Source organism: Apteryx rowi, unplaced genomic scaffold, assembly GCF_003343035.1.
Source record: "Apteryx rowi isolate R43461 unplaced genomic scaffold, aptRow1 scaffold_17, whole genome shotgun sequence".
Classification (NCBI taxonomy): domain Eukaryota; kingdom Metazoa; phylum Chordata; class Aves; order Apterygiformes; family Apterygidae; genus Apteryx; species Apteryx rowi.
The window spans coordinates 5,584,578-5,610,120 of record NW_020447974.1 but is presented as its reverse complement, the minus strand read 5'-3'; the positions used below and the strand labels follow the sequence as shown (position 1 = coordinate 5,610,120).

General features: G+C 51.7%; 3 protein-coding genes across 3 annotated transcripts in view; 1 reads left to right on the top strand and 2 right to left on the bottom strand.

Annotated features, from left to right (window-relative positions):
* The first annotated feature begins 1,067 nt into the window (after nucleotides 1-1,067).
* LOC112963521 (ras-related and estrogen-regulated growth inhibitor-like protein) lies at nucleotides 1,068-3,801 on the top strand. The gene is made up of 4 exons (XM_026060659.1): nucleotides 1,068-1,206; nucleotides 1,689-1,742; nucleotides 2,266-2,342; nucleotides 3,376-3,801. Exons 1-4 carry the CDS (start codon nucleotides 1,068-1,070, stop codon nucleotides 3,799-3,801), a joined length of 696 nt encoding a protein of 231 aa, XP_025916444.1.
* A 3,060-nt stretch (nucleotides 3,802-6,861) lies between these two features.
* Nucleotides 6,862-15,212, bottom strand: PLIN1 (perilipin 1). Its single transcript, XM_026060653.1, has 8 exons — nucleotides 15,168-15,212; nucleotides 13,436-13,634; nucleotides 12,417-12,499; nucleotides 11,738-11,990; nucleotides 10,935-11,161; nucleotides 9,339-9,494; nucleotides 7,971-8,204; nucleotides 6,862-7,233 (listed from the first exon to the last, which is right to left on the bottom strand). Exons 1-8 carry the CDS (start codon nucleotides 15,210-15,212, stop codon nucleotides 6,862-6,864), a joined length of 1,569 nt encoding a protein of 522 aa, XP_025916438.1.
* Nucleotides 15,213-22,696: 7,484 nt separating this feature from the next.
* Nucleotides 22,697-25,543, bottom strand: part of PEX11A (peroxisomal biogenesis factor 11 alpha) — a 4,400-nt gene continuing 1,553 nt past the window's right edge. Inside the window, exons 2-3 of the mRNA XM_026060617.1 lie at nucleotides 24,930-25,045; nucleotides 22,697-23,328 (exon numbers count right to left, since the gene is read on the bottom strand). Of these exons, the coding sequence (XP_025916402.1) occupies nucleotides 22,763-23,328; nucleotides 24,930-25,045 (682 nt within the window). The 3' untranslated portion in view covers nucleotides 22,697-22,762. The remainder of the gene's footprint in view (nucleotides 23,329-24,929; nucleotides 25,046-25,543) is intronic.

Here is a 25,543-nt window from a genome sequence, read left to right as displayed (position 1 = left end):
GGGCCCCCGGGGGGAACAGCACGGCCCGGCCCGGCCCCCCGGGGCATCAGGGGACCCCCAGCCCCGTCACCCCCGGGTGTCAGGGGATGCACCGGGCCCCATCACCCCCGGGTGTCAGGGGACCCCCAGCCCCGTCACCCCCGAGTGTCAGGGGACCCCCAGCCCCGCCGTGCCACCCTCTGGGGCTTTAGGGGACCGCGGCCAGCCCTGCCACCGCGGGGCCTCGAGGACACGGCCGTTCCCGCCTCCAGCTGGGCAGGGAGCAGCGCGGAGGCCGAGCCGGCACCCATGTCCCCAGGGCACCCTGCGGGATCCCCTGCCGGCACGAGGGAACCTCTCCGGCTGCTCCTGGCTGGGCTCCAAGGCCTGCTTTGGTGACACAAGCTGCCTCCTTCAGAGCATGCTGCAGTCCCAGTGCTGGGGCAGCCGTGGCCAAGTGACTGGATCACAAGTGAAATGAGCGTGACGGTCTCAACTTGCAGGTCTTGGTCTCCCTTGCAGAACCATTGGGCATGATGGCCAAAATCAGGGGCCCTGCCCACAGGAGAGAGCGGCTGGGGAGTAAGGAAGGACACAACTCGTGGGATGGGAGAGCAGGGTGGACTAGTGAGACCATGCTGCAAATCAGGGCCAAGGTGTGCGGAGAGGAGAAGACAACCCATGCATTTCTCATTCGATGCTCCATCGCGCAGAGGCAGCTGTGCGGTGGCTCCGGGGACAGGACAGGGGCTGCACGGTCCCGCCGAGGGACAACGTGCCTCACATGCAGGCGCTGGCTGCCTTCGGGGACAGGCTTTGCAGAGCAGCTGCTGCCGACAGCCCGTCCCTCCYRAGCTGCCCCCGCCCGYGCTCGGGGTGGCAGGGCCGGGGCCRGGGGCTGACGTTTGGGCTGATCTGATTGATAACAAAGTTTTTAATCTTCCAGCCTGCAGCTCCTGCTGCGTCACCCCTGCGGCTGCTGGGAATGGTATGGTCCTCACGGATCCCCCGGGCAGCGTGGGAAGCGGTCGCTCCACTGCTCCGCGGAGGGCCGCTGGGACCGCCAGCGAGGGACAGCCCCGCTAGACATGGGCCTGCGGCTCCCGCTGCGCAGGAGTGCCAGCTTCACCCCAGACCACCCTGCCCTCCTGGAGGTGCCTGGCCCCGCTGCCCTGAAAATGGAAGCAAACGTGCTCGTGATGGGAGCGGACAACGTGGGGAAGTCAGGTAAGAAGCAAGCGGTAGCCGAGAGCAGAAAGTTTGCAGGCAGGAACTTTCCATTTCACCCGCAGAAAAAGACTTGAAAACGCCATAGCAGAGTTTGGAGTGAGCTGCAGAGAGCGATGCTGCTGCGATCTGAGCACACGGGTGAGGTAGAGCTGGGTTTGTCGGRCGCAGCTGGGATTCGAGGTGGGGAAGCTGAGCACAGCCTTTCGGGCGGCAGGATGGTGTCTGGGGAAAGGGTTTTCCAGCGAGACGCAGTCCGCTGATGTGCTGGTCTGTGCTCTGCCCCTGCTCTGTTTGCAGAGCTGCTGATGTCTGGAAGGAAACGTGAGGGAGAAAATCCAGAGGTCATTCCTGTCAGTGGGAGTCTACAGGGGACATGATGCCCAACTGCAGTCAGGGTCTGAGCTAACTTTGCTCGGGACCAAAATAAAGGTCCTTAATGCTTAGGGTTGTTTTTATGACTCTTATTCTCCTTTTTGCAGCTTTGACTGTGCGTTTCCTCACCAGGCGTTTTATCGGGGAATACGGAGACATGGGTGAGTGCCAGACCGAGGGCAGTCCTGTTAGCTTACCGCTAGGGACTGGGAAGTCAGCAAGTAAGCCTGATTCTGGCTACAGGATTTGGTTGTTTCCCATCCACCCCTCTGTTTCCCTAGGGCCTTCACCGGCCCCCAGGAGGTTTCATGGTTGTGTTTGTTCCAAGGCCTATTTTTTGACCTCAGAAATGTTTCTTTACGGTGCAAAACGTTCAGGTTGGGGGGAACTGATGGCACAGTTGTGCATGGACTGAATGCTGGGGCAGAGATGAATATCTGGGCAGTTTGGGGTGCTTACGGTAGAGGTAATTCTGCCCTGGGGACCAACACACTTTGCATGGTTGTTACTCTGCATAAGGAGCCCTTAGACCTTGCCTGTGGAGTGCAATCTCCACATAGACAGGACAGGCAATGTCATCAGAGTGGACGTGACAGGCTTGTCCCCTGGAGAAAAAGGCCTGGCTTGAGGGAACTGTCTCTTGAGCCTATGAAGACAACATCCTTCATTCTCGTTTTTTGGCAGAATTCATCTACAGCCACAACCTGACCGTGGACGGCCGAGAGATTCTCTTCCACATCTGGGACGTCCCGTATTCACAGGTGAGAGGGCTCCCCTCGTGTTACATGGTTCCACCCCAAGGAGAAAAGCCCACCCTTTACTAAAAAAATACAAATAGAGTCATGGACTGGAAGCACCAGCTGAGCAAAGCTCTTGCTTCAGACTCACTCAGCAGATGGTTTGTAGGCAACTGAACCCTTCTTGCCTGTGGAGTAAAGGGCAGCGACGTTGTTCGCAATCTAGCAAGAGTCATCATAGCCTGCAGTTTTCTGACTGAGAAGGACAGTGGGGGCTGAAGCAGTAATTTTGTCTGCCTGGATTGAGCTCAAGACTTCCTTAACAAAGTGGAAGCGCCGCACTGAGAACCTCACACTATTATCACCTACAGCCTGCAGCACTTCCACACCTGTGTGATAGTGTGAGGACAATAACTCTGACTCCAGTGCCCCCAATCTTGTCACCTTGATGAGGTCTGTTAGGTATTGCTCTGCCTTCCTCTGTGCTCCTGGTTCTCGTTGTCCTGTGTTGCTGCTGCTCACCAGCCATTCCTGTCCTGATAGGCTCCCTCTTCTTTTTCCCGTCTGTTTAATAACATGGGGGTGCTGGACCTGCACCAGTGAAAGGGGTTAGAGCCCTATAGCTGTTCCTGGACCTGCTTGCTGAGCTGGAGAGCAGGAGTTGCTGTTTGGTGCCTCCTTGAACTCGGGACTGTAGAGCACTGCAAGATCCCCGCATCCTGCCTGCTTGCAGGCGGGCTTGGGAGGAGGGCGCTGGATAAATAAACCTTTCCTTTTGCATTTCCTTGCAGTCTGCCCTGTGGTGCTGGCTCAGTCTCTGGCAAGCAAGTCTGCCCTGTGGTGATAGAAACTGGACTGTATGCCCTCCATTTGCTGGTTCTTGTAGTTCCGGCTGGTAAACCCTGAACTTGGCTGAGAAGGGCAGTATTTTTGTTTCTATCCTAGCCCTGTGGGCCAGGGAACTTTTCCAGCACTAACATCCTCTTTGGCAATTCACTGGGAGTTGTTTCTGTGTTTAACCCCACTGTTTTGCTCCTGTCCCTTTTCTTTTCCCCAGGACCAGGCAGATCAGGGCTCCTCAGAAGAAAAGCGAATCCAGTGGGCAGACAGCTTTGTCCTGGTCTACAGCATCTGTGACCGTGCCAGCTTCAACATCCTGCCCCTCAAAGTCCAGTTCATCAAGGCGGCCAAGGAGGGTCTGAGCCAGGAGAAGGTGCCCATCGTCATCGTGGGCAACAAACGGGACCTGCACCACCAAAGGGTGGTGTCCAGCGAGGAGGGCCGGCTCCTGGCCCTCTCTTTGGACTGTGGTTTCTATGAGGTCTCGGCTGCCGAGGCCTATCATGGGGCCCTCATGGTCTTCCACGGACTGGCTGAGCGTATCCCTGACACCAGACTGGCACTGAAAAAGGGTACCAGGATCCGTGGCATTGTCAAGAGCATGTCGGCTGTGTTTGCCCGTAAAAGAACAGACTCTCTCTGAGCTACAGCAAGTGCGTTGCTTCTCTGTGTGCTGCCAGCTGGACTTACGCAGTATCTGGCTGGATTGAGCCTCCTCCCTGGGTGCCTGTGGAGACGGGTGTACCTTTGATAAGTACGAAGCTTTCCTTGATTACATACCAACATCAGGATCTAGGTTTGCAGCCATATATGGCCAGTGCAGCCGAGGGCTATAGGGCCTTTCTGTAGCAATGGGGATAAGACCCCCCCGGTAGGCCTGGGCTCCGTTGTATGTCATGGGAAGCTATGAATCCCCCAGCCCTGCCCCTGTGCTCACTGTTGAGGTGCCTCCTTGGTCAGGATTCAGCTGCGTTTTCCTAGTCATGTCTGACATGTCATTATTTAGCACATGGTCTCTGCAGGCCCCCATGAGGCTCTTGGCTCAATGGTGGGAAACACTTTGGGGCAGAATCTCTCCTCTTTGCTATACAAGGTTTTTAGGTGCTTCATACTTTCTCCTTTATTCCTCCAGCGCTGGAAATCAGGTCATTTTGCTGCTACTCCAGGCAGCATTGGAGCTTCCTCAGTGTCTTCTATGGGAAGCTGCCTTGACTGTTGGTGAGCACAGAGGATGCACCACTTCTGTCTGGTAGCACTGCCTTGTTCCCCTGCTCTTATGCTGGGTCCTGGCAGTGCTCCTTCTGCAGGATTCCTGTTACTTCTATCTGTGATACTCGTCAGGGTCCCCTAGTCTGTAATCCTTGATCTGTTCTCACTTTTCTGTTGATTCTCACACCAAACTAGCTGGCAAGATGGGGATTTCTCCGTAGAACGCCTGCCGGTGCTGAGCTGGCTGTGGAATAACCAGCAGTTCCCACGTGTGCGTAGCAGTGTCCGAGTCTCTCCAATCCTGCGTTATCGACTGACCCTGAAGGACCTCAGCAAGGATCCATTGGTCTCCGGTCCCGTCTGCCTTTTCTCCGGGATTCCAAGCAGTGCTGTGCTTTTGAACTGTGAGTCCCCCTGCCAACGGTCCTCCCTCCCACAGCCTTTCAGTGATTGCAGATGTTTCCCTTGTTCAAATGGTTTATAGACTGTGCATGGGAAAATCAGCTCTGTGGCTCATTCCCAGGATGTGGTATTGTGTAGTGCATCTTATAAACCCAGTCCTTCTGTAAAAGCCATGCCTGTCCATCCCTGGAGATGAAAGGAGGTTGGGAAAAGGGACATTGGGCTCAACCCTGAACCTGCCACTGCAGGAAGGCATTTCCCTGCCTCTCCCCCAAACCCTTCACCACTGCCTTGCAAGGCCCCTGGTGTGCCTGGGAATGCTGCCTGTAGGAAGAGGGTTTGTGTGTGTGTGATGAAGACAGTGATTTCTCTATTAATGTCCCACTGTAAATAGAATAAATCTTTTGGGGCAGAAAGCCCCTGGCTCTTCATGGCTGTGAATTTGCGCTCAAGGCATGGGAAGACATCTGTGTTGTGTTGGGCACTACCTGAGCACCACAAACAGCAGAGACTTCTGTACCTGGCTCTCTTCTCTAGGTGTTTCCAGCCCCTTTAGGGCTCCCGGTGTAGACCCAGCTAACAGACCTCTGCAGGGACATTCAGGATCCCACTGTCCCAGCGTTAACAACTTGACAGTGAGGTTTCCTATCCCCCCTCCCTCAGCCCTGGCTCTCACTCTGCTCTGCTCTTGCCTTTTAGTGCCCATGCAGCCACCCAGGCTCATTCACACAAAGAAAATGAGCAAACTGCACAAATGGCAAATAGAGAAGGTTTATTACTGCAGTAGATAGAACAACATGTTGCAGGAAATCAGGCAGTCCTACAGGAGAGGGGGGCTCCAAGAGCTCCACCCGTTGTCACGGGTCTTGTTCCTGATCCCAAAGGCCCTGCCATCAGTCCCTCGTTGGGGGATGAGGAGCCTGATCCCCGGGCATTCCTATTTGTGAATCCTGCCAGACACTGGGGACTTTCAAGCACAGCTCCCAGATAAGCTTGGGAAGAGCAAAGTGGGGCCAGAGACATACTCTGCAAAGTGGGATGGAAGGAAGAGGGATGAGGAACCAGGCTGTTTATGTTGGCATTTGATGGCTTTGCTGTCCTCACTGGTCTGTCTCACAATGCTGTTCTCTGTGTGTAGCTCATAAGGCTACTCTGTCTGGTCACCAAGGACCAGGGTGGCCTGGTGCCAGCCCTGACTGGTCCCCTTTCTTTTTTCTGGTCTCTCCAGTCTTTCTACATCTCCTTCCCATCTCTGGTATCCTCTCCACCTACTTTCTTCCTTTCACAACAGAGCTTCTTGCTGCCTTTAGTTTCCTCCTTCTGGTCCCACTGCACTCCATGAAGAAACAAATTCCCATTGCACAACTATTACTTAGCCCCATCACAGTCCTGAGGTAACAGAAGACAGAGTCTCCTCCTATGTCTGTTGGTACCTGTGAAGAGAGGGTAGTTTCAGGGCAAAGTGCCCCCCAGGTTTTGTTATAATATCCTGTAAGCCCCATGGGTAACTTGGTGGAAGGCTGCCTTTTTAAAGACTCAGTATTTGTTCACTTGAACCGAGGCTAGAGAAAGCTTACAGTATATGCTGGAGAGCCCTAATGGCTCTTCTAGCAGAAGCAGGACAGGCTAGCCTTTACGTTTCTGATTTGGCTACTGTTAAGTTATTAGCAGAACTAGCTAGTTTGGTGCCTTTCCTTTGTCTGGAAGAGAGGACACGACCATTTATTTCCAACTTTTGACAGGCAGGGACGGAGAGGCACCCACACACAGCTGTCCCTGCACAGATGCCATCCTGCAGCACCCCAGGCCTCCCCACCCTGCTAACTGGAGCTCGCCACCCCAGCGTCACTCGCTGTGGGGCAGGTCCCCAGGAACACCTACCGCTGAGCCCCTGCAGCCCATTTCCCTCCAGCCTCAAGCCTGGTTCCACCATCCTCTCTTCCCTGTGTCCGTGCTGGGCTGGGGGGGACAGAGGGCTGTGCCGTGCGGGGAGCTGGCGAGGGCGGATGCTGAACGCAGCATTGTGCCGCTGGCAAAGCGTGAAGAGGAGCGAGCTGGCGTGGGCGAGGGAGCTCTGGTCTTCCCAGCCAGCTCAGTCCTTTTTGAAGGTGCTGCCGTAGAGGTTGGYGTAATAGGCCCGGGTATACATCGCCTCGGGGTTAAAGCGGTATGAGCCTTCGCTCACCCGCCTGTTGTAGGGGGCGAAGGCTGATTTACGAGGGAGAGGGCACTCGGGCTCGAAGTTGGGGCTCCGATACAGGTTGTGGCGTAGGAAGAGGGGGTCTTCGAGGCCCAGGAAGGAGAGGGGGTGGTGGCCTCGGTACATTCGCCAGTCTCCTTTCAGCTGGGATTTCTCCTCGGAGGAGGGAGCAGCAGGCTTGGRATCCTCCTCCTTCTGGTCTGTCTCAGCACTGGGTTTGCTCCCGCGAGTGGTCTCCTCTTCCTTCACTGACTGCCTGCGGAGCTAAAAGCCAGGGAGAGCCCAGGTGAGCACCTCACCACACTGCATCCCCCTCTCTGAGTTGGTGGCTGCCGGTGGAGGAGATGCCCCTGTTCCTCCATCAGGAGATGCAAAACAACTTAGACTCTCAAAACAGCACAGCCCCAAACCAACTGCCCCTGAATCACCAAAGTCTCCAAGCCAAAAATCCAAACTTTAAGTTCAGTCCCACAAAACCTATAAGACCCAAGGGAGGAGGAAGAGGGGGACATGGACTCAGCCTGAACTTTCGCCTTTGCAGGAATTCGTGGACAAAGCCAGGCTTGAGCGCAAACTGTTTCTCACAGCTGCAACTGCCTGTGTGAAAGGCACCGAGTGGCCCCTCGGCGTCTGCTGGGGACAGACGGATGCACGTGACGTGTGGTGTTAGGGTCAGCAGTATGAGGTATCACTGCCGGCTGACCTGTGCTCCCTGCCATGGGGCCRGCAAGGACTCTCTGTCACTGCTTTGGGGACTGAGGAGGGTGGGACTTGGGAGGAGGTCGGGACTGAGGTGTCCCAACAGCATCCCATATGCCCTGCTCCGGGTAATTCACTGCTCCCTGGCACTGCCCAGTGCTAAGGGGTGTGAACAGGAAGAAGCTGGCCAAAAAGGGTCAGAGCTGGGGATTTTGCTGGAGATGAACAAGATCTGGCCTGGGCCTGGGCCCCTCACGCACCCTTCTCTGAGAGTCTCTCTGAGGTCTGGGGGATAAACTCACCGGCACGTAGCTGTACAGGGTGCCCAGCAGATGCTTGGGGGCACTGACAAGGGTTCCCCCAAGAGCATCCACCGTCTCCATGGCCTTGGAAAGCCTGCGGGGGGTGAACAGGATCAAGCCCTCCGCTGCATCCCAGGCCACGGCAGGGACCTTCTTCACGCTGGAGATGCCAGAAGTGTAGGCGGTTTGCAGGTTTTGAGCCACGCTGCCCACCAGCCCAGGGCCTTCCCCTGCCTGCAAAGAGAAATGACCTCAGAAATTCTGCTTAGTGCCAGTCACCGCCCAGACAGGACAAATGTAGCCCCGGGCTCTCCTTGTCCCCTCCAGCCTCTCAGCACCTCACAGCCTGAGCTGATGATATAGGATCACTGTCCTTGGCTTTGCAAGAGCCATTGCAGCCCTTTGCACTGGGGTCGTTCCCTGTCCCCATCCTGGCTCCCCCCACTCCCAGGCCTCCAGGGACAGGGCTGCCCTTCCCCGAGCTGCATTTCCGCTTGTCTGACTCTCCCAGCCGCACAGGGCCTGGAGCAGAGGTGAAGGGCCCCGACCCCCGGCCCGCAGCTTCCTGTCTCCGTGTCCCAGCAGAGCCGCTGTGAAGGGAAAGTTCCCACCTCTGCCTCCCCGACCAGGCTCTCGGTCCTGTTCTGGCAGGAACAGGACTGTTCTTTCTGTCTTTTCTGCCTTGTCCTTTCTGCCACAAAGCCTCTTGCCACCCCCAGGCTCCTCCTGCCTTTCCCACACGGCAGAGCACTGTGCCACTCGCTGCTGTGACCATGGGGTATTTTTCAGGAGCGTGGAGGTGCTCGGTGAGCAACAACACAAAATGAACTGACGGTTCGGTGCAGCACCAAGCACTGCAGATTTAGGCAGTCTGGGCATCTCCACCCTGCCTAGCACAGAAGCTGCCGACAGCCTCCAGCTGTGGAACAGGATTTTTTTCCAGCTCCTCTGTCCAGTGACTTAGCCCGAGATGCTGGAGGCTGCCAGCCTGCCAAGGAAACTCAGTCCTCCGGCTCGCACTCAGCCCCGGAGGAGTGCCAGATGGGGAGTGAAGTTGTTTGGCTTCTCCCTTGGATAACAGAGTGAGAGCATGCGACTGGCTCTTGGGGGGAGCCGTGCACACTGGACAGCTGTCACACAGCCAGGAGTGGCCCTGGCTGGGAATGGGGCTGCAGGCTGTGTCCAAGCGCCCTCTCGCTGCCTCCGAGCCTCAGCTCCCCGCAGCGTGCAGCAGCAGCGGTGAGCCTGGTCCCCAAGGGGACGTGGGGTAGCAGCCCCCGTTATGAGCTTGGGAGGGTGGTTTGGAGCAACCTCTGCAGCCCAGCAGAGCCGGGATGGCCAGGCAGGCTTGCTGCTTTGCCTCCATACCTCATTTGTGTTGTTTTCCTCTTCCTTCCCCTCTGCTTTCTCCCGCTTCTGCTCTGGCACCTTGCTCTGCCTCCTGCTCAGCCAGCCAGCTGGAGCACTTTGCCCCTCGCTCCGGGTGTGCTGTGCTGGGGGCGTGCTTGGCTTCACCATGCTGCCCTGAAATAAGAGCAAAAAGCCACTGCCGGGGAGAGCTGACAGCCCCCAGCCACGCTGCTTACCCCTAGGCCGAGCGCAGCGCCTCGGGACCATCCTGGCACTGCCTCCAAGTGCCTCTGCAGCCACCAAGTGAGCCCACACCATGCCAACACCCAAAGCGCAGGGCTGTGGCAGGAGACCGGACTCAGAGCCACCCTTGGCCTCCTCCAGCACGCTGTGACGGAGCCCAACAGGCGGATGCATGTTGCCTCGCAGCCCATCTGCCCTGTCCTCCTTAGTGTGTGAAGGCAAGGATTTCACGGCCCCAAGGCATCCCCTGGCATGGGCCATGGGATCTCAAGGGACTCAGAGGGGACTGATATGCACATGGGAAGAAGTCCTGATGGCAGCAGGGAGGTCTGGGATTCTGGCAAAGGTCAGGGAAAGGAGCTCCCATCCCAGCAAGCTTGGTGGGAAAGGCAAGGCAAGGGGCATCTCCTGATTCTATCTGGGCCGCTGGCAGGGCTTTTTGCTTTGGGGAGGATATTATGGCAAGGTCATAAATCAGCCATATACATTTGGAGACAGCTAAAAATAGCTCATCCTGCTAACATGGTACAAGCTTGTGCGTGAGCATGCCGATGGCACGGAGATTGCAGGGACTGGCTCCTCCCTGGAGCCCAGGACCCTGCCTGCAAGCACAAGCCAGAAGCAATGGGAACTGCAGGCCCACTCAGTTCTTCCTACTGAGCAAGGAAGGAATACATTCAAAACAGCAAAGACCACTGCTCTGCTCACTGATGTGCTCTAGGGAGCCTGTCATTTTAAAGCAAAATCAGTCAAAAACATGATATTGGGAAGCAGGACACCTGTGTTCATGTTTCCTACACAAATTGTTTATGTTATCAGCATGCAGCACTTAGATCCTTGGGCCCCCAAGGTGCTGGCGCTGTGCAAAAAAAGAACAAGAAAGAAACTTATGACCTTGTGAAACTTGCAGTGACTCAGAGAACATGGAAAAGGTCTCTCAGATCCTACACTGTGAAAGGATGAAAAAACCCTTTCTCATCTTTCAGCGGGAATCACAGCATTTCATGATTGATTAGATATCTGGAGGTAAATCCATGGAGATCAAATGGACAGAGATCTGAGAAGGGCTAAACAAGGCAAAACTACCCCATTACACCATTATTATTATCTAAGTGAGCGGCTATCTTGGAGTGGCATCCTTCTCTGTGGGCTGGGGAAGGGCAGTGCAGGCAGAGCCAGCTTCTGCTGCGGGCGCACTGGGTGGCCTGGGACCATGTGAATGGGGTCGAGGCGTGCATGTAGCTCAGGATGCTGCAGCAAGTGGGTGTTTCAATAAATCCCTGTAGCAATCAGGTCCCATCTTAAACAGCAGACTGCTTGCTGCTGCACGGCATTACTGAGGAGTCTTGGCAGCTGATTTTTCACACTCACCAGGCCAGGAATCCAGGTGGCCAGCTCCCGCCCTTTGGCTTTGGCACTCTGGAGGCTTTGGGCCGTTTGCTGGTAAGCATGGTGGGTGATGGTACTAACCAAGGCTCCAATCCGGCACAGGGTGCTGGGGTTGCTGGGAGTGCTGGGAGCACTGGGAGCCTTGGGAGCACTGCGCTGCTGCTGGGAGGCCTTTGCCACTGATCCACGAACCTCTGTGGGCTTCTGATCTAAAAGCAGAACGACACAGGGCCAGTGGAGGGCACTTACATCCTGGCAGGACAGACCTGCTAACAGCCCTGCACCACCTTCCTGCCAGCTTTGACCTCCCACTGCTTCCCTTGGGGCCACCCTGCTCCCACGTCTCCAGCCCCGTGCAGGGGGCCCGAGGCACCGCCTTGCAGGGAGGAGAGTCCGGCACAGCGGCTGCTCCTGGGCGAGACCGTGGTTCTCAGCTCCCGCCTGCTCCGGGGTCTGTGCTCGTCCAGCCCCACGGCTCCCTGCTCCTAGTGCTGCGCGAGGATGTGGCTGCCCAAGGGACATTGCCACCTCATGGAAACACCCGCAATTGCATCTTAGCGGCAAGAGATGGGAACCCATGTGTTTGCACAGTCTCATTCCCTCCATTTCCTTTTATCCGCACAAGTGTGTTTTCCTGTTAATTCCCAAGAGATGAAGAGGCAGTAAATTGTCCAAAGCAGATTCACAGCCCCCCCCTCCACATTTCCCATGCACTTGTTGGAGTCAGAAGCCTTGCCACCCCTTTCTCCAGCCACCCTCAGAGGTGATGTGGGAGGCAGGACTACCTGCTTCTTCGTCCTCTTCTGGGAGGAGATACTCCATCAGCTTCTCAAGCCCTCCCAGGGCTGTGTCAACCCCTGCGGCTGCCATCTGGCTCACAGAGTTGCTCCTTGTATACCTTGCTGTGGTTTCAACTGTGCTCCTGGTCTTCTCATAACCCTCCACCGCCATCCCCATGACCTTGTCCACGGTGTTGGAAACAGAGTTTTTGGCAATTTGGAGGGGGAAGGAGATGGTGTCCTTCAGATCAGACGCAAGCTGCAGGCAGAGAGATGGAGAACAGCCCTGCCAGGGTGCTCCAGGCAGTGTGGGAGAGTTAGAGGGACCCGTGGGGACCACAGGCACGGCTGTGTGTGCAAACAGCTTTGAGGCAGCCACAAGAGGGGGATGACAGCTCTCTACAGCCCGGGCTGGAGGCAACTGGCTGGGATGGGGCACAGGATGCTGTTGGACTGTACTAGTTTGTGAGTGACTCCAGCCATCCTTCTGACTGGAGGTGCCTCTACAGTAGTCCTTGCTTCGAGGTGATGCCCTGTTCACCCCTGAACAGCCTGTCATCATTGAGTTATAATCAGATGAAGGAGGCAGGAGAAAAAGCAGAGCATGCCCTGGAAGACAAGCAATGCTGGCTCTGCAGAGGGACTGGTGGGTCACAGAGGCAGTGGGGTCTGGTCTGTGACTCACCTTATCGACTGGGTATTGGAGAGCTGGGATCTTATCCTCCAGGTGGTCCAAGCCCCTGCAGGCCAGGTTGTTGGCCACAGCGACTGCCTTGGGCAAAAGCATGAAGATCGGGTTGGTGAGAAAGTGTTTGGAGAGGTGCATAGGATGCAGAGGTGGGATACCTGCCTGCCTGACCAGGGCTGTGCTGAGGGGTCATGCATGCTAATGCAAACAATGTCTTCAGCATGGGACATTGTGCAAAGACCCAGCTCTTCCGCAGGCTCAATGAGGTCCCATGCTTCCTGGGAGCCTTGTTCTGTTTGACTTCTCCTCCTGTGGCTGCCTGAACTGAGGCCAGCACCACTCATACCTTACAACACCTGCTCTTGCAATACCTGGAGATGGGAGCCAGGCAGGCCTGGGGCAGGGAGACCTGTCTGTTATCTCTGTCCACAGATAAGTGTGAACCAGAGGCCAGTGCAGGCAGGGTGCTGGGAAAGGCACCTGGCCAGGAGCTGGCACGCAGCTGGCAGCTTAGGGCTGCTTCACTGCTGCCTGGCCATGGCATCACAGGTCACTGGGGGTTTCATGTTGGGAAACAGCAGGAAGGTGCCTGCTGGGCATTGCACTTCTCACCTGGGGACCTTTCCCTCGGGTGCACGGACTGGGGGGGGGGGATTTGGAGGCTCTGGGTGAGAGTGGGCTTGCCCCAGAGATAAAGGGGAATGAGGGGTACAGGCAGTTTGTCCTGGAGCAGGGCGTCCCCAGAGCAGGGCTGGGGGGATGACCCTGTGCTGGCTGAGGGTGCACTGGTACTGTTCTGGCCATATGCACAGGTCTCAAGTACCACGAACCAGCGCAGCCCCAGCAAGGTACAGCATTCATCACCCGGAAGGGCTTCAACCCAGCTCCAATCACTTGCTGCAGGGCATGAAGGAGGCAAGCAAAGAATGGGGCCCTCTCCTCCCTCAGCTTTGGCCATGAGGCAGCTGCTGTCCCCTGCCACATCCCCTCCAAGCAGAAGCACTCAACAGACTCACACTGCGGCTCCAGCCTGCGCACCACCGGCTTCATGCTCCACATGGCCAGGGCGCCAGCCCCTTGCACGCCTCTCTCGTAGACCTCACACACAGAGGCCATGAGCGGATGGGCCTCCTTGGTGCTGGCGTATGTCCGCTGCAGGCTTTCGCAGGTTGAACTCACCACCGGCAGCTGCAGGACCCTCTGCAGCACGTTCTCCTGTGCACCACAGGCAGGGGATCAGTTAGGAGACAGCCAACAACTGTTATTCCCTGAGAAATGCCCAATCACTTGGACATTGGTGGCATTTGGCATGTTGCAATTACCATGGAGGGCCTAAGCTCGCTCTGGAGGAAGAGGGCATTTCTTGAACCCCAACTACCATCCAACGGCTCCCCAGATTTCCTGTATCAGCTCTAAGCTTCACTTGAATGAGCAGCTGCTCAGGGAAGCAGAGGGCTGGAAGATGGCACCAGAGAGGGTCTCCCATCTACTTTGCCTACCGCATAGCCATGGAAAACCAGGCTGGGTGCTGCTGCTGAAGGAGCAGGGGTGCCATAGGCAGTGTTGGAGGGGGTGACGGTCCCCACTCCTCCCATCTCCCCAAAACAGCAAGCTTGACTGTCCAGGCTCTCCCTCCAGCTTTCCACCCTGCTCTGCTTCTTCTCCCATCTGACCCAGCCATTGCTCCTGTGCCTGGATCAGCAAAGTCCATTTTGCCTATGTGGCTGAGAATTGTCACCTGTCTTGTCCATGCTGTCACCAGAGTGACAGGAAAGGCATACAAACCTCACACAGTAGAAAGGGAGAGGAGTGGGTCTACCTGTGATGGTACAAAGGGGCTTTGGTAAGAGTCGTGGCTAGAAGAAGAGCTCATCAGAGATCTCTAAGACAGCAAGACATTGTGTCTGCCAGCCCTGATGATAGTGTGGGCTACACAGGACACCAGTATAAACCTGCACAACAAACTTATGCACCTTACCAGTGTTGGATCATTGCTGAAAGTAGGTGCCTCAAAGATGGGTGAGCAGGATAAACCTGCAGCTCTAATCCTCTGTTCCTGTGCTCACCCTGTGCTCACCAGCTTACAGAGCAGATCAGCTTAGCACAACCAAGCGGGGTGTTTCAGACTGATGGGAAGAATGGGGCATACATTGACCCATCACAGCAGCTATGAGGCAAGTGCTGTTTCTGGGTAGCATATGACAGAATGAAAGAAAATGTTGAGATATTCTGATTATGAATAGGTGAGAGGCTGAGTTTGGCTTGATGTCCCACTTGGGACTGCAGTGGGACTGTGAATCTCCACATTCAGTAATAACGATATCTGCTGCTACTTTTGGCTTGAACTGGAGCCAGCACTCTCACAAATCCCATACTTAAGCAATTGCAGTGACTCTAGCTGTTTAGAGCTGTGTTGCATTCACAGCAGCACAACTGCTGGAGGTTTGCGGTCCATAAAGGAGAAGAAGGTAAGGGACAGGCACTGCTGATAGATATTGCTGTGGGTTCCTGTCAGGTCAGAGTTAACTTCCTTCATTCTGAACTGTTTAATTTCAATCTTCCTAAAGATTATCCTGTTTTCCTTTGATGGATGCTCTATATTATTACAAGTACAGATCTGTAAAGACAACACAGCAACACAAGAGACAGCACCAGATGTGACTCATTCATCTAGCACAGCCAGTATGAAGTAGCTGGCACTTTTCACACACTTCTGCCCTTTCCTCTCTCCCTCCTTTTCACGCTTACCTTGGCACTTCCATTCTGCAAAGTCTGATTCTTCTTTGCTGTCATTGTGACACATCCACCTGCAAAGCAAAGTTCAGCGTTGCAGATCGCGCTGCAAAGGCAGGGCTGGACTTGGTCTCACAGCGCTCGTTCCTGCTGCCTGACCTGCACCCCAGACTGCAATGGGCCAGGAGCTGGGCTGAGACATGCAGCTCCCATGGGTGCAATGGTTGTGGCATTGCCTAATGCTCGACTCTACCAGTTAAACTGTAGAACTGATGAAGCCACATAAACCTCTCCTAGTAGTGTGTCTTAACACTCGATACAAAGAAGGGGCTGAGAGGCATCTAGTTTGGAGGTGCTAAAGCTCCTGCTCTAACAGGGCAGAATAAAATGCATTGGCAGAGCTGTAGGGAAAACTCAGTGTAACCAGGATTGGGGAATACTAATGGATTTGCATGAAAGATATAGGGATAAAGAGCCAGGATGACAGATGCAGGTGAAAACTGAAAAAGGTTAAGAAGTCAGGACAGAAGCAGAGAGAGCTGCTGCAGGTAAGGATGAGGTGAGCTGACAAGCTGGAGTCAGGATGTAGGGCTGTGCGAGGGCTCAGGACCAAGGCAGCGTGACCCCCCCCACCCCACCTCTGTGTCTGCTCTGCAGCTCCCACACTTGGGCTGCTCTGTGGCTGCAGCACAGCAGTGTCAGTGACTCTCCTATGTGCCCAGTGCAACCCCAGCTCAACGTGCCTTTCTGCAAAGCACCACAAAACACCCATCTCCATCGTTCCTAGCCCGATGCCACCCAGAAGCGCTCCTCTAGCTCCTACCTCCAGCACAGACTTTCTTTTCTCAGCTATAGACTAAATGCAGGCGATTTAGGCAGAGCAGGTAATCCTTGCCCTCATCCCCCTGTCCCGTTGAAGCTTTCCCTGGAGCGCGTGGTGGCGACAGACTACTCACTGAGCGGTGGCCTGCCTCACAGCGGAGCGTGGCAGTTGCGCTGCCCTTCGCGCGGCTCCTCTGACACAGATGTGCCGTGTCCCAGGCAGGACCATCACGAAGCCCCACCTCCCAGTTGCACGGGTTTGGGAGCTGGTGGGTTGCTGTGGTAACTGGACAAACAGCTCCCTTGAGTCATCCTCAATTCAGAACAGCTGACTGCAAAAAAATCTCCTTCGTCTTGTTCACTGAGGAGCCCAGAAGCTTAGGCACAGCTGGGATGCATGTGAGTTTAATCCTACCCTACCAAATAACATGAAAAGAAGTCATTCTTGGACTTTACCATCTCACAAGCAACAGACCACGAGCAACAGGCAGCCAGAGAGAAGCAAAAGCAATCAGACAACAGCAGATTCTCCCACAGACCTGACTCTAAGTAGCAGTGCAAATGGGTGCAGAAGAGATAATAATCTTTTTGTATTTCTGTAGCACCTACGATCCCCAGTAATGGACCAGGAACCTGTTGCATTGGGAAATGCAACACAGAAAGAATGTAGTTCCTACCCAGAAGAGTTTAAGCACAAGGAACAGGAGACAGACATGGAGGAAAGACACGGGGACACTGAGACCATGCACTTGGCAGTTGTCCCACCTCTTCAACAGCTTAACCCTCGCCAGGGTCACATAGACACACCTGCAAAAGAGTGCTGTAAGAGAGGCTGGAACAAGGAGGGTGATGTAGGGAGCATATGAGGAAGGGCATTACAAATGCAGACATGTAGCTCATGTTTGTTGCAATACAGAAGAGGGAGTTGAGGGTGGGATGGAAAGATGGATGTGATATAGTGAAGCAGCAGGACAGGAAAATAGAAATATTCTGAATGGGTATAAACAAGGCCAAATTCTTTTTGCCAGGAACAAAGAAAGAGATTATCAAAACAGGAGATACAAACCTGGGTGGGAATTTTACCTATGCGATCTGATAGGACAGGCAAAYTGGAAGCGTTATGTGGAAGGAACCTGCATGACTTGGACACATCCTGCACAAAACAATGTAGTTTGGACAGATCTGCAATAGATGGCAGGCCTTGAGCTGCCACGTGGCACTGACAAATGAACTTATAGGAGCATGTGCATGAGGTTAGATATAAGCAAAAATGAAGATTTCCAAGTATGGCCAACTATACACAAGGCAGTTGCAGGTCAAGGAAGAGGTGATAGAAAATGGGTTCTCACACCAGTCTAAAAGAATTCACTGAGGATTTTGGTGAGGAGGCTTTAGCTGATTATTGGGGCAGACACTGTATGAGGAAAGCTCCAGGCATTTGGAATAGGTAGAATCAGAGAAAAAAAAAAGTTGGAAGGAGCCTCTGGAGGTCACCTAGTCCAAGCCTTGCTCAAAGCAGGGCTAACTTTGAAGCTACATCAGGCTGCTCAGGGCCTTGTCCAGTCGAGCCTTGAAAATCTCCAAGGATGGAGATCCTTCACCTCTCTGGGCCCCAGTTCACTGCTAAGCCACACTCATGTTAAAGGATTTTTTCCTGATGTCCAACTGGAATTTCCTCTGTTGAAACTTGTGCCTACTATCTCTTGTCCCTCTTCTGTCCACCTCTGAGAGGAGTTTGTGTTCCAACCTGTACTTGTATGGCAGGTGCTCTGTGCCCCTAAACATTTTACCCCCTAGTAATCCTCTGCTGGACTATCTCTGGATTGTCAACATCTCTCCTCTACTGGGGTGTGAGGGGGAGACAAAACAGGACACAGTGCTCTTGATGTGGTCTCACAAGTACATAAAGAGGATGAATCACTTCCCTTGACCTGCCAATGCTCTTGCTAATGCTACTCCTTATGCCATTAGCCTTCCTTGCTGCAAGGGCACCCTGCTGACTCAGATCACACTTTACAAAACAGTGTGTCATATTGACTGAAAAGAAAGAAGAAGAAAACTGTGCTGAGCTGTGATGAGTTTGGTTATTGACTACAGAGATCAAGGTCACTTTTAGTCCACACTGTACTAGGAAGAGCTGCACTGATATGACTTGGACAGCATGCTGGAAAGAGCAGTGATGCCAAAGAACAAAGAAATAACCCAAAGGGATCTGTGAAGATGAGAGATCCAGGCAGCAATAACGTTGCCTCTTGACACAAGACTGCTGAGTGTCCCCAACCACTCAGCACAACAGGAGTAAGGGAGACCCCTGGCATGCAGCTGCCCACATTCAGCCTCAGGGAAGGACCAAGCAGGACCCAGTCCTTGAACACCCCAGCTGCCCAGCGTCCTCACGCAGGATAATGCGGTGTGCACCCACACCACCCAGCACTCCTGCATGGGCTCCCTGCTGGCAGCACTGCTTGTAGGTGGAGGTGGGAAACTTCCCAAGGAAGTAGGAAAGCCGTGCAAGGGAGGAAAATACCTCTTTTCCTCCCCAAAAGTCTGGAGTTCATTTCCAGCCTGGGGCTGTGCAAAACTTGCAGGCCTGCAAGCTGGGCTCACTCCCCTCTGAAACAGAGGCATTAAAGGTCAGGCAGGGGAATAGCATGGACTGTCTCCAGCTCAGTGGCGGCATGAGTCACTGCTCTCCAGACAGCAGGACAAAGGGCAGCAGCCTGCTCAAAAGTTTACTGCATGCTCTTTTTGCACTGAGGCTTGTGCCAGCTTTGCTGGCCTTGGTAAAAATGTCATTTATTTCACTTCTCTCTGCCTTAGCTTTAGTCGGAATTAGCAAACACAGCCTTTGACTTACTAATGCTTTTGCTCATCCCCTCCCCTTCCTCCAGGGCAAAGGGTGTGCCAGCCCCACACTCTGCAGTGCAAAGGTATCCACCCAGCTCCAGCACTCTGCTCCGCTGCACACCAGAAACCGCTTCTGCATTCCTGCAGGCAATATTCAGGGCTCACTGGATTAGGTAGGCGCAGGGAAGCAGAACTTTTACATGCTTATCTCTGCAGTCTGCTCCATACCCAGTAATATACTGTGGTGAGGGGACAAGCCAGATCCCCAAAGACATGCAAGGTATCTTTATACTTAGGTCTGGAAGGGGCCCGGGGAGGTAACTAATCCATTCCCATGCCCTATGGCAGGATTAGCACCTCCCAAACCACTGCTAATAAGTGTCTGTTCAGTTTGTTTTTAAAGACTGCCTTCCTAGGTGATCCATTTAGTGTTTCATTTTACTTACACTTCAAAAAAAAATGTCTCCTGTGTGATTTAATTCTCCTTTAATGCAATATATAACTATTACCTCATGGATGGATTTAGAGATCAATTTATTATCTTCCTCTTGGCAGACAACCTTTTAGATATTTCAAGACTTTGCACGCCTTCCCTCTGTCACCTTTCCTCTGCAAAGCTGGTTCATTGGATTCCTCTTCAGAGACATTGGTTTTCAGACCTTTGGCTGTTCTTGCTGCTCACCTGTGAGTCCTGAATGGTTCACATATTTCTTTAAATGTTATGCCAGGTTCAGTAATAACATTAGTAGGCCTCGCCTGTAAGTAGAGTAGAAGGATTACTTTATACATCTCACATGCCACTCTCCTGCTTATTGTTTCCATTATGAAACGTGTATGAGACCAGTAATTCAGAAGGAGAARCTCTTGCTGGATCATCGCAGAACACAATACCTTACATATTTTTCAGGAAGTGACATTTTAGAGCTCCCGAGCTCTCAAAACTCTTACTGCAAAGGATGGAAGTTAGCAGTAAGCTACCAGCAAGAGCCCAGTTTCAATGGTATCCCCGTTCCATCCCTCCCCCTCTCTACTGGAGACATTATCCTTCATTCCCTGCCCTAAACAGACATTCATTGTTAAACAGCTGTAGCGATTCACCCTTCAGCCGTGAGACCCATCCAAATAAAAGGCTGTTTATAAGATACTAAAATGCAGGTGCACCAGTTCATTTCATGGTAGCTGTGCCTATACTGGGCGGAAGGCTCCAGCTCTCCTTACTTGCACTCAAGGACAGCTCGTGCCAATGCCCAAAACGTCACTTTCCTTCAGTGTATTTCATATGCAGTGTTACCAGATACTCACATATTACATTCTCAATGTTTTTGTAACTGAAATTGAGATTGTAAATGAATCTCACTGACTGAGACCTTGCTACTGTGAAAGGAAAGCTCTGTGACCCTGCTGCAAATACAGCCAATGTCTCTTTAGCAATATGATCCTTCATAAAATTCAGAGATGTGAGGGAGGATTCCACATTCATCATCTCTTTTCCACACCCTCTAAGTCACACACACACACACACAGAGTGCCATACTCATCTAAGTTTATTGCTTGCACTCAAACAGCCATCATTATTCCAACTGTTGTATTAGAAGGAGATGCAAAGAAAAGGCACTAAACAGATTCTCTCCATTTGATTGTGATTCTATGGCTTCAGTTACATAACATTAAGGTACATTAAATTGCTAGCCACCAGCTGGGGAGCAGAAAGGCAAGTATTAGTGCCTAACACCCAGTAAAAAGAGCTACTCTTGTATGTTCCAACCTGTGTAATATAGAATGGGACAGACAAGGCTGAGAGAGGCTGAAAATTCACTGCCCCATCTCCAAAGTTAAGTCTGTAATTGCTAATCCACCCCAGTCTCTACAGGAGAAACATCAAAGGCTGGCTCATGGCTTTGCACAGTGTTTGCCCAACACAAGGGAAAAACAGCACACTTCTCCCTCCATGGGGCACAGGGAGGAGTATCTAGCTAGGGGCCACATCAGTATTTTAATCCATTTCCCTTTATCTACAAGCTACAATGGAAAAAGAGAAATCAGTTGGCAAACCAATGAAGGATATATTTTATATGCAAGAGCTCCCCTGTAAAGAATTCATAATATAGTTTCCTGCAAGAAGACAAAATTCTGTACACAGAGAGTGGCCAAACCTCCATTGCTTGATCATCAAGACTCCTCTTACTSCCTTCACAGCAGCTACTGCACACTGGGCTAATGATCAAACTCTGACCAAGGGGGGGATGGATGGTCCACACATTGCCAGGAGCTCAAAGGCAAACGGAGTAAAGAAAAAAATTCTATTGTTAAAAAGGAGAGGAAGCCCTTGAAGACAACATAGCCCATCACATAATGCTCCATTATGGTCTGAACAGCCAGTACACTCTACTTTTGATGGCACTCATTTCCATATTAAAAAGCAGAGCTGCTGCAGGCCACATTTGGTTTTCAAGCACACTTAATTATCCTGCCCAGCAAGCTCTTTTTTCAAACACTTCATTGGCTGGCTAACACTTCAAATTCAAAGTGGAAGTAATTCCAGGCATGACCACAATGATTTAAGGCAAACTGGAGCACTGTATTACCATGTCTGCTAAATTCCACAGCCTTTTCCTTTTAATAAAGGAGACTGGCATCCTTTAATTTCTGTTTACAGAAAGAGTCAGAAATAATAAGAGAGTACCTTGGTCTTGGTTAGAGTAATCTCTGTTCACATCTCCTGACAAATTAAACAAGGAGTCCTTGCATCAGAAAGCAGCAGAACACACAGGCCTAGCTCTGATGAAGAAAAGTGATAATTTTGTCTCCTACATGCTGAGCAGATTTTTCTCAGATGTTTTTGGAACTGGTACTCTGCAAAGTTAGGAAAACAAGGACTGGATGTCATGCAACTGTTAGACAACTGGACACAGCATTTCTCCTTTAACCTAGACCACACTGCCAGGCCATCATTCCCAGATAGGTAAGTGATGAGTAATAATGCAGTTGCAGGGCAAATGTAAGGCATTTTCAAATGGTAGAACCCATTCAGACAGTGAATCACAGGGGCCTGGGAGCTAAGATGTGTGTTTAATGGGAAATTCAGTGCTGGTGAGTGGTTCTAGATTCACAGCTTTGCAAACCCAGTTCCCTGCAAATCACAGTGTTATCAGCACCAAGACAAGCTTTTCCCACACACTGTCCTTCACCAAAATCCTCACCCATGGCCTGCTGGAAAATTCAGAGTCCGTGGCTAACAATCCTTGGCTCACACTGTCAAAGGAAAAGAAGGTGGTGCTGGTTTCCTGAGACATAAATTGGCACTCGCTAGACTATGCATCCAGTACCACCATTGCATGTTACACAGAGATCATTGAAAGGTTAGACAATATCACTTTTCAGTTACCATTACACTGGATTCAAACCACTGCCTACAGATGACAGGATCCACCAATCCAAGCCAATCAGAGTGCTCACATCTTACTTCAAGCCATTTTAATCACAGTTCCTAACTTGCCTGAACACACTAAAAAATTTGACTGTAGGAACCTTTGATTGGTGAATTCTACCTTTCCAGTGTAAACATGATTAGTTATGAGTCATACACCTATTATAGTTGTCTATGCTGCTATTTCACAACCCTACGTTAAAATATGGAAACATTAATATTTCCTTATCTGGCAGCTATGTTCCTCTAGCAGCCACGTTCCAAGGCCTGTTTCTGTTTGTGAAATATTATTCTGTCTTCTCCCATTTCCACTCCATCAGGGAGCGTGTCATATCACCCAACTCATCTGCAAAGACACAGGGAAGGACAAAGGGTAGAATTCACTTATTCAGATGGCAAACCTCATCTTGAGGTTACTGTGAGAAAACTTCATTTTTAAAGTGCCACATGGGAATAAAACCTGACTGAGAATCAAAGCTATTGGCTCATTGCACACTATGTGGCTCCTGTTGCATCACTGTTTCAGTTTCAGATGTGGGCTTGCTAACATGAGGATCCCCACCAGAGAGGAGATGAGGCCACAGAAACCAATCACTCCTGGATTGGTCTTGTAGATTCCTAGTGTATCCAAAGGACTAGAGAGATCACACAGATTCTTCACCATGTCTAGCAGCAAAGGAGGATGTCTTTTCAATATCTGAAACAGCAGGAGGAGAAAAGACGGCAAGCTATCACATTTCAAGCAGTTTAGTTCCTGATCTTCTTTGTCCCAGGAAGAATTTTCTTTCGTCTTTTTTTTCTGTACTGCTTGCTCCAACCTCCAGGAGATCTCATACCAGTCTCTGGCTAGATTCATCAGCAGTGAAGAGTAGTAACACTTGGTAGCCCAGTTCCGCCACTTCTCCTTATCGATGTCAGGTTGGAGACCAACACTCCTCAACCACAAGACTGCGTCGCAGATGAAGTACAGGGCACGGGTCAGGTTGGAAGTAGTAAGGCAGAAGCGAGGAACCACATCTGGCAACTGTGTAGTTCTCCTGGCTGCTACCAAGGCATGTACCGTGTTGCCCAGTCTGAACACTGCAAGAAACCCCACAAATGTTAGCATGACCTGCTCTTTACCACAAACAGAGACAGAGCCCTATGTAGGACAACTCTGCATGTCACTGCCCACATATGCTTTTCAAAAACTTGGCAGTCTTCGGGCGTTTGTATGTTCAAGTGTCTTCTCTTCTCTTAGGGAAAACTGTGAGTTCACAATGTGAGAAGCTAGTATTTGTCAGGAAAGGGATGTAAATACCTCAGTACTGTTCTGCAGCAGCCCAGGACCTATATACAACTCTCTCAATAGCCAAGACTTGCAACCTTCTGCCACTCCATTCCCAGGGCCTGGGTGCTCTCTGGACCAACATGACCAACTGCCCTTTACAAGGCAGCACCAGCAAAAAAGTGACACAAACAGTCTCCAATTTCAGCTCTACACTGGACCAAACTTCTCCTAACTCTGTGGACAGGATATGTTACTGCACTAATCCCATTGCAACCACAAGCTGTCATTTCTAAGCTTCTCTGAAGGCTGGTGATTCACATGTGGATCAAACTGAGACCAAAGTCTTTCCTTAGCCACGAATTTTTCAGAGATACACATAGTTCTCTGCAAACAAGAACAGTATATTCTGTACCATATATATATGTGGTACACTATACAACAAGCCTGATTTCATCCTCTACGTTGTTTGGATTTCACTCCATGAATGTTAATGCAACATCAGATAAAATATGTTTCATAAGCTGCTGCATTGTAACAATGAGAGATGTGGCAGTATCCAAGTTTTGTGGAAATACAAGTGGCCTGAATTTAGGCCTGAAATCTATTAGAGATTTGTTTAGCATAAGCAAGAGAATTACAGGTATGCTGATAAACCAGCTGGCCTCTGTCCTAGAAATTATCATACTCCAGATCTAATTGGAATAATAAAGCAAATATATGGTAACATATTAAATTAGAATATATGCCTTTTATACTAAAATTGTCTTAGAATTGATTAATTGATAGGCAGGTGTAAGATTAAACTAAGAGCAAGCAGTATAACCACAGCAACAGCATAACAATAATTGATGCAATTGTGACACAGAATGAAATGATGCATATGGTCAGATCATAAGAAGAGTACAGAAGGGCATACAATTTGGTAGAGTATAAGTGCCGAAGAAAAAAAATATGTGAAGTAGGATATAAAAATCCATATTGAAGAACAGTCCCTCAGAGGTGATTTTCTTGGGATGACAATCCTTAACATTTGACTGCCTCATCACATTAGCTGGAAGGACTCATCAGCAGGCAGTAAGCCAGCCTTGTATCGTAACTGTGTTCTGTCCTTTATCAGAGAGGACAACTTGATTCCTGCAGCCACAGCTGACTGTTAACTCACTTCTCTAGTTCTTTCAGCAATACTTTCAGATTGACTCATCAGAGAAGAGGCTAATGAAGTGATAAACGTCTAAATGGCCGTACCTATTCTGGCAAGCCAGCACAGGAATAAGGTCTATTGACAATTCAGTGAGTATACTAAATGAGGTTGTGTGGCTGGAGGTAATTTAAATACCCAAAACACTGGTTCAGTAGTTACTTTGATGGAAGAAACAAGTGAAGAACTATCCCTTTAGCACCAGGTACTTACTTTTACGGCCAGAGCTCATGCTAGATTCCAACTGCTTGAGTTTCATTACCAGCTTCTCTTTATCAGCCTTATGCTCTAACAAATAGCTAAGCAACATGCATGTGTACTGAGTGGCTCTGGAATGGAAAAAATGAGGAAAATGGTTCACAGGTGAAACATGGACAATTCATAGGAACAGCAGAAGCAGGGYGAAATTTCTTTCCAAGCCGAAGGTCACCCGTCTCGTCTTTCCTGGCACCTTAAGCATGCAGCAGCGCCCGGATTAGCTAGATGCAGCRCAAAGGGCGCGCTTGCAGGTGCAGCAGCTGGACACACGCGAAGCAGCAAGCAAAGAAAATGCGGCAGGGCTGCGGCAATGACAAGCAGCTCGGGGGCCTGCAGGTGAAACACTGCCTGGACGGGCAAGACTGAACATGGCAAGAGAAGGGCCGTGCTCAAGGCCTGGCGCCCGCTTCCCGCAGGGATCGGGTCGGAGCAGCTCTCCTGGGCGGCCCCAAACCAGCAGGTGACTGCGCAAGGGGCCTGCTGAGCACCCCACAACCATGGCCATCCCACAGGGCATGTTTGGGGGTGCCGGGGGGGGCTCCGTCCCATGGTGGCACTTTTGGGGGTGC

Bases quoted from the DNA above. Each gene is read 5' to 3' on its own strand.
- LOC112963521 (XM_026060659.1), top strand. From the start codon at position 1,068: ATGGGCCTGCGGCTCCCGCTGCGCAGGAGTGCCAGCTTCACCCCAGAC. The intron at 1,207-1,688 runs GTAAGAAGCAAG...TCCTTTTTGCAG, and splicing joins GGACAACGTGGGGAAGTCAG to CTTTGACTGTGCGTTTCCTC. The intron at 1,743-2,265 runs GTGAGTGCCAGA...GTTTTTTGGCAG, and splicing joins CGGGGAATACGGAGACATGG to AATTCATCTACAGCCACAAC.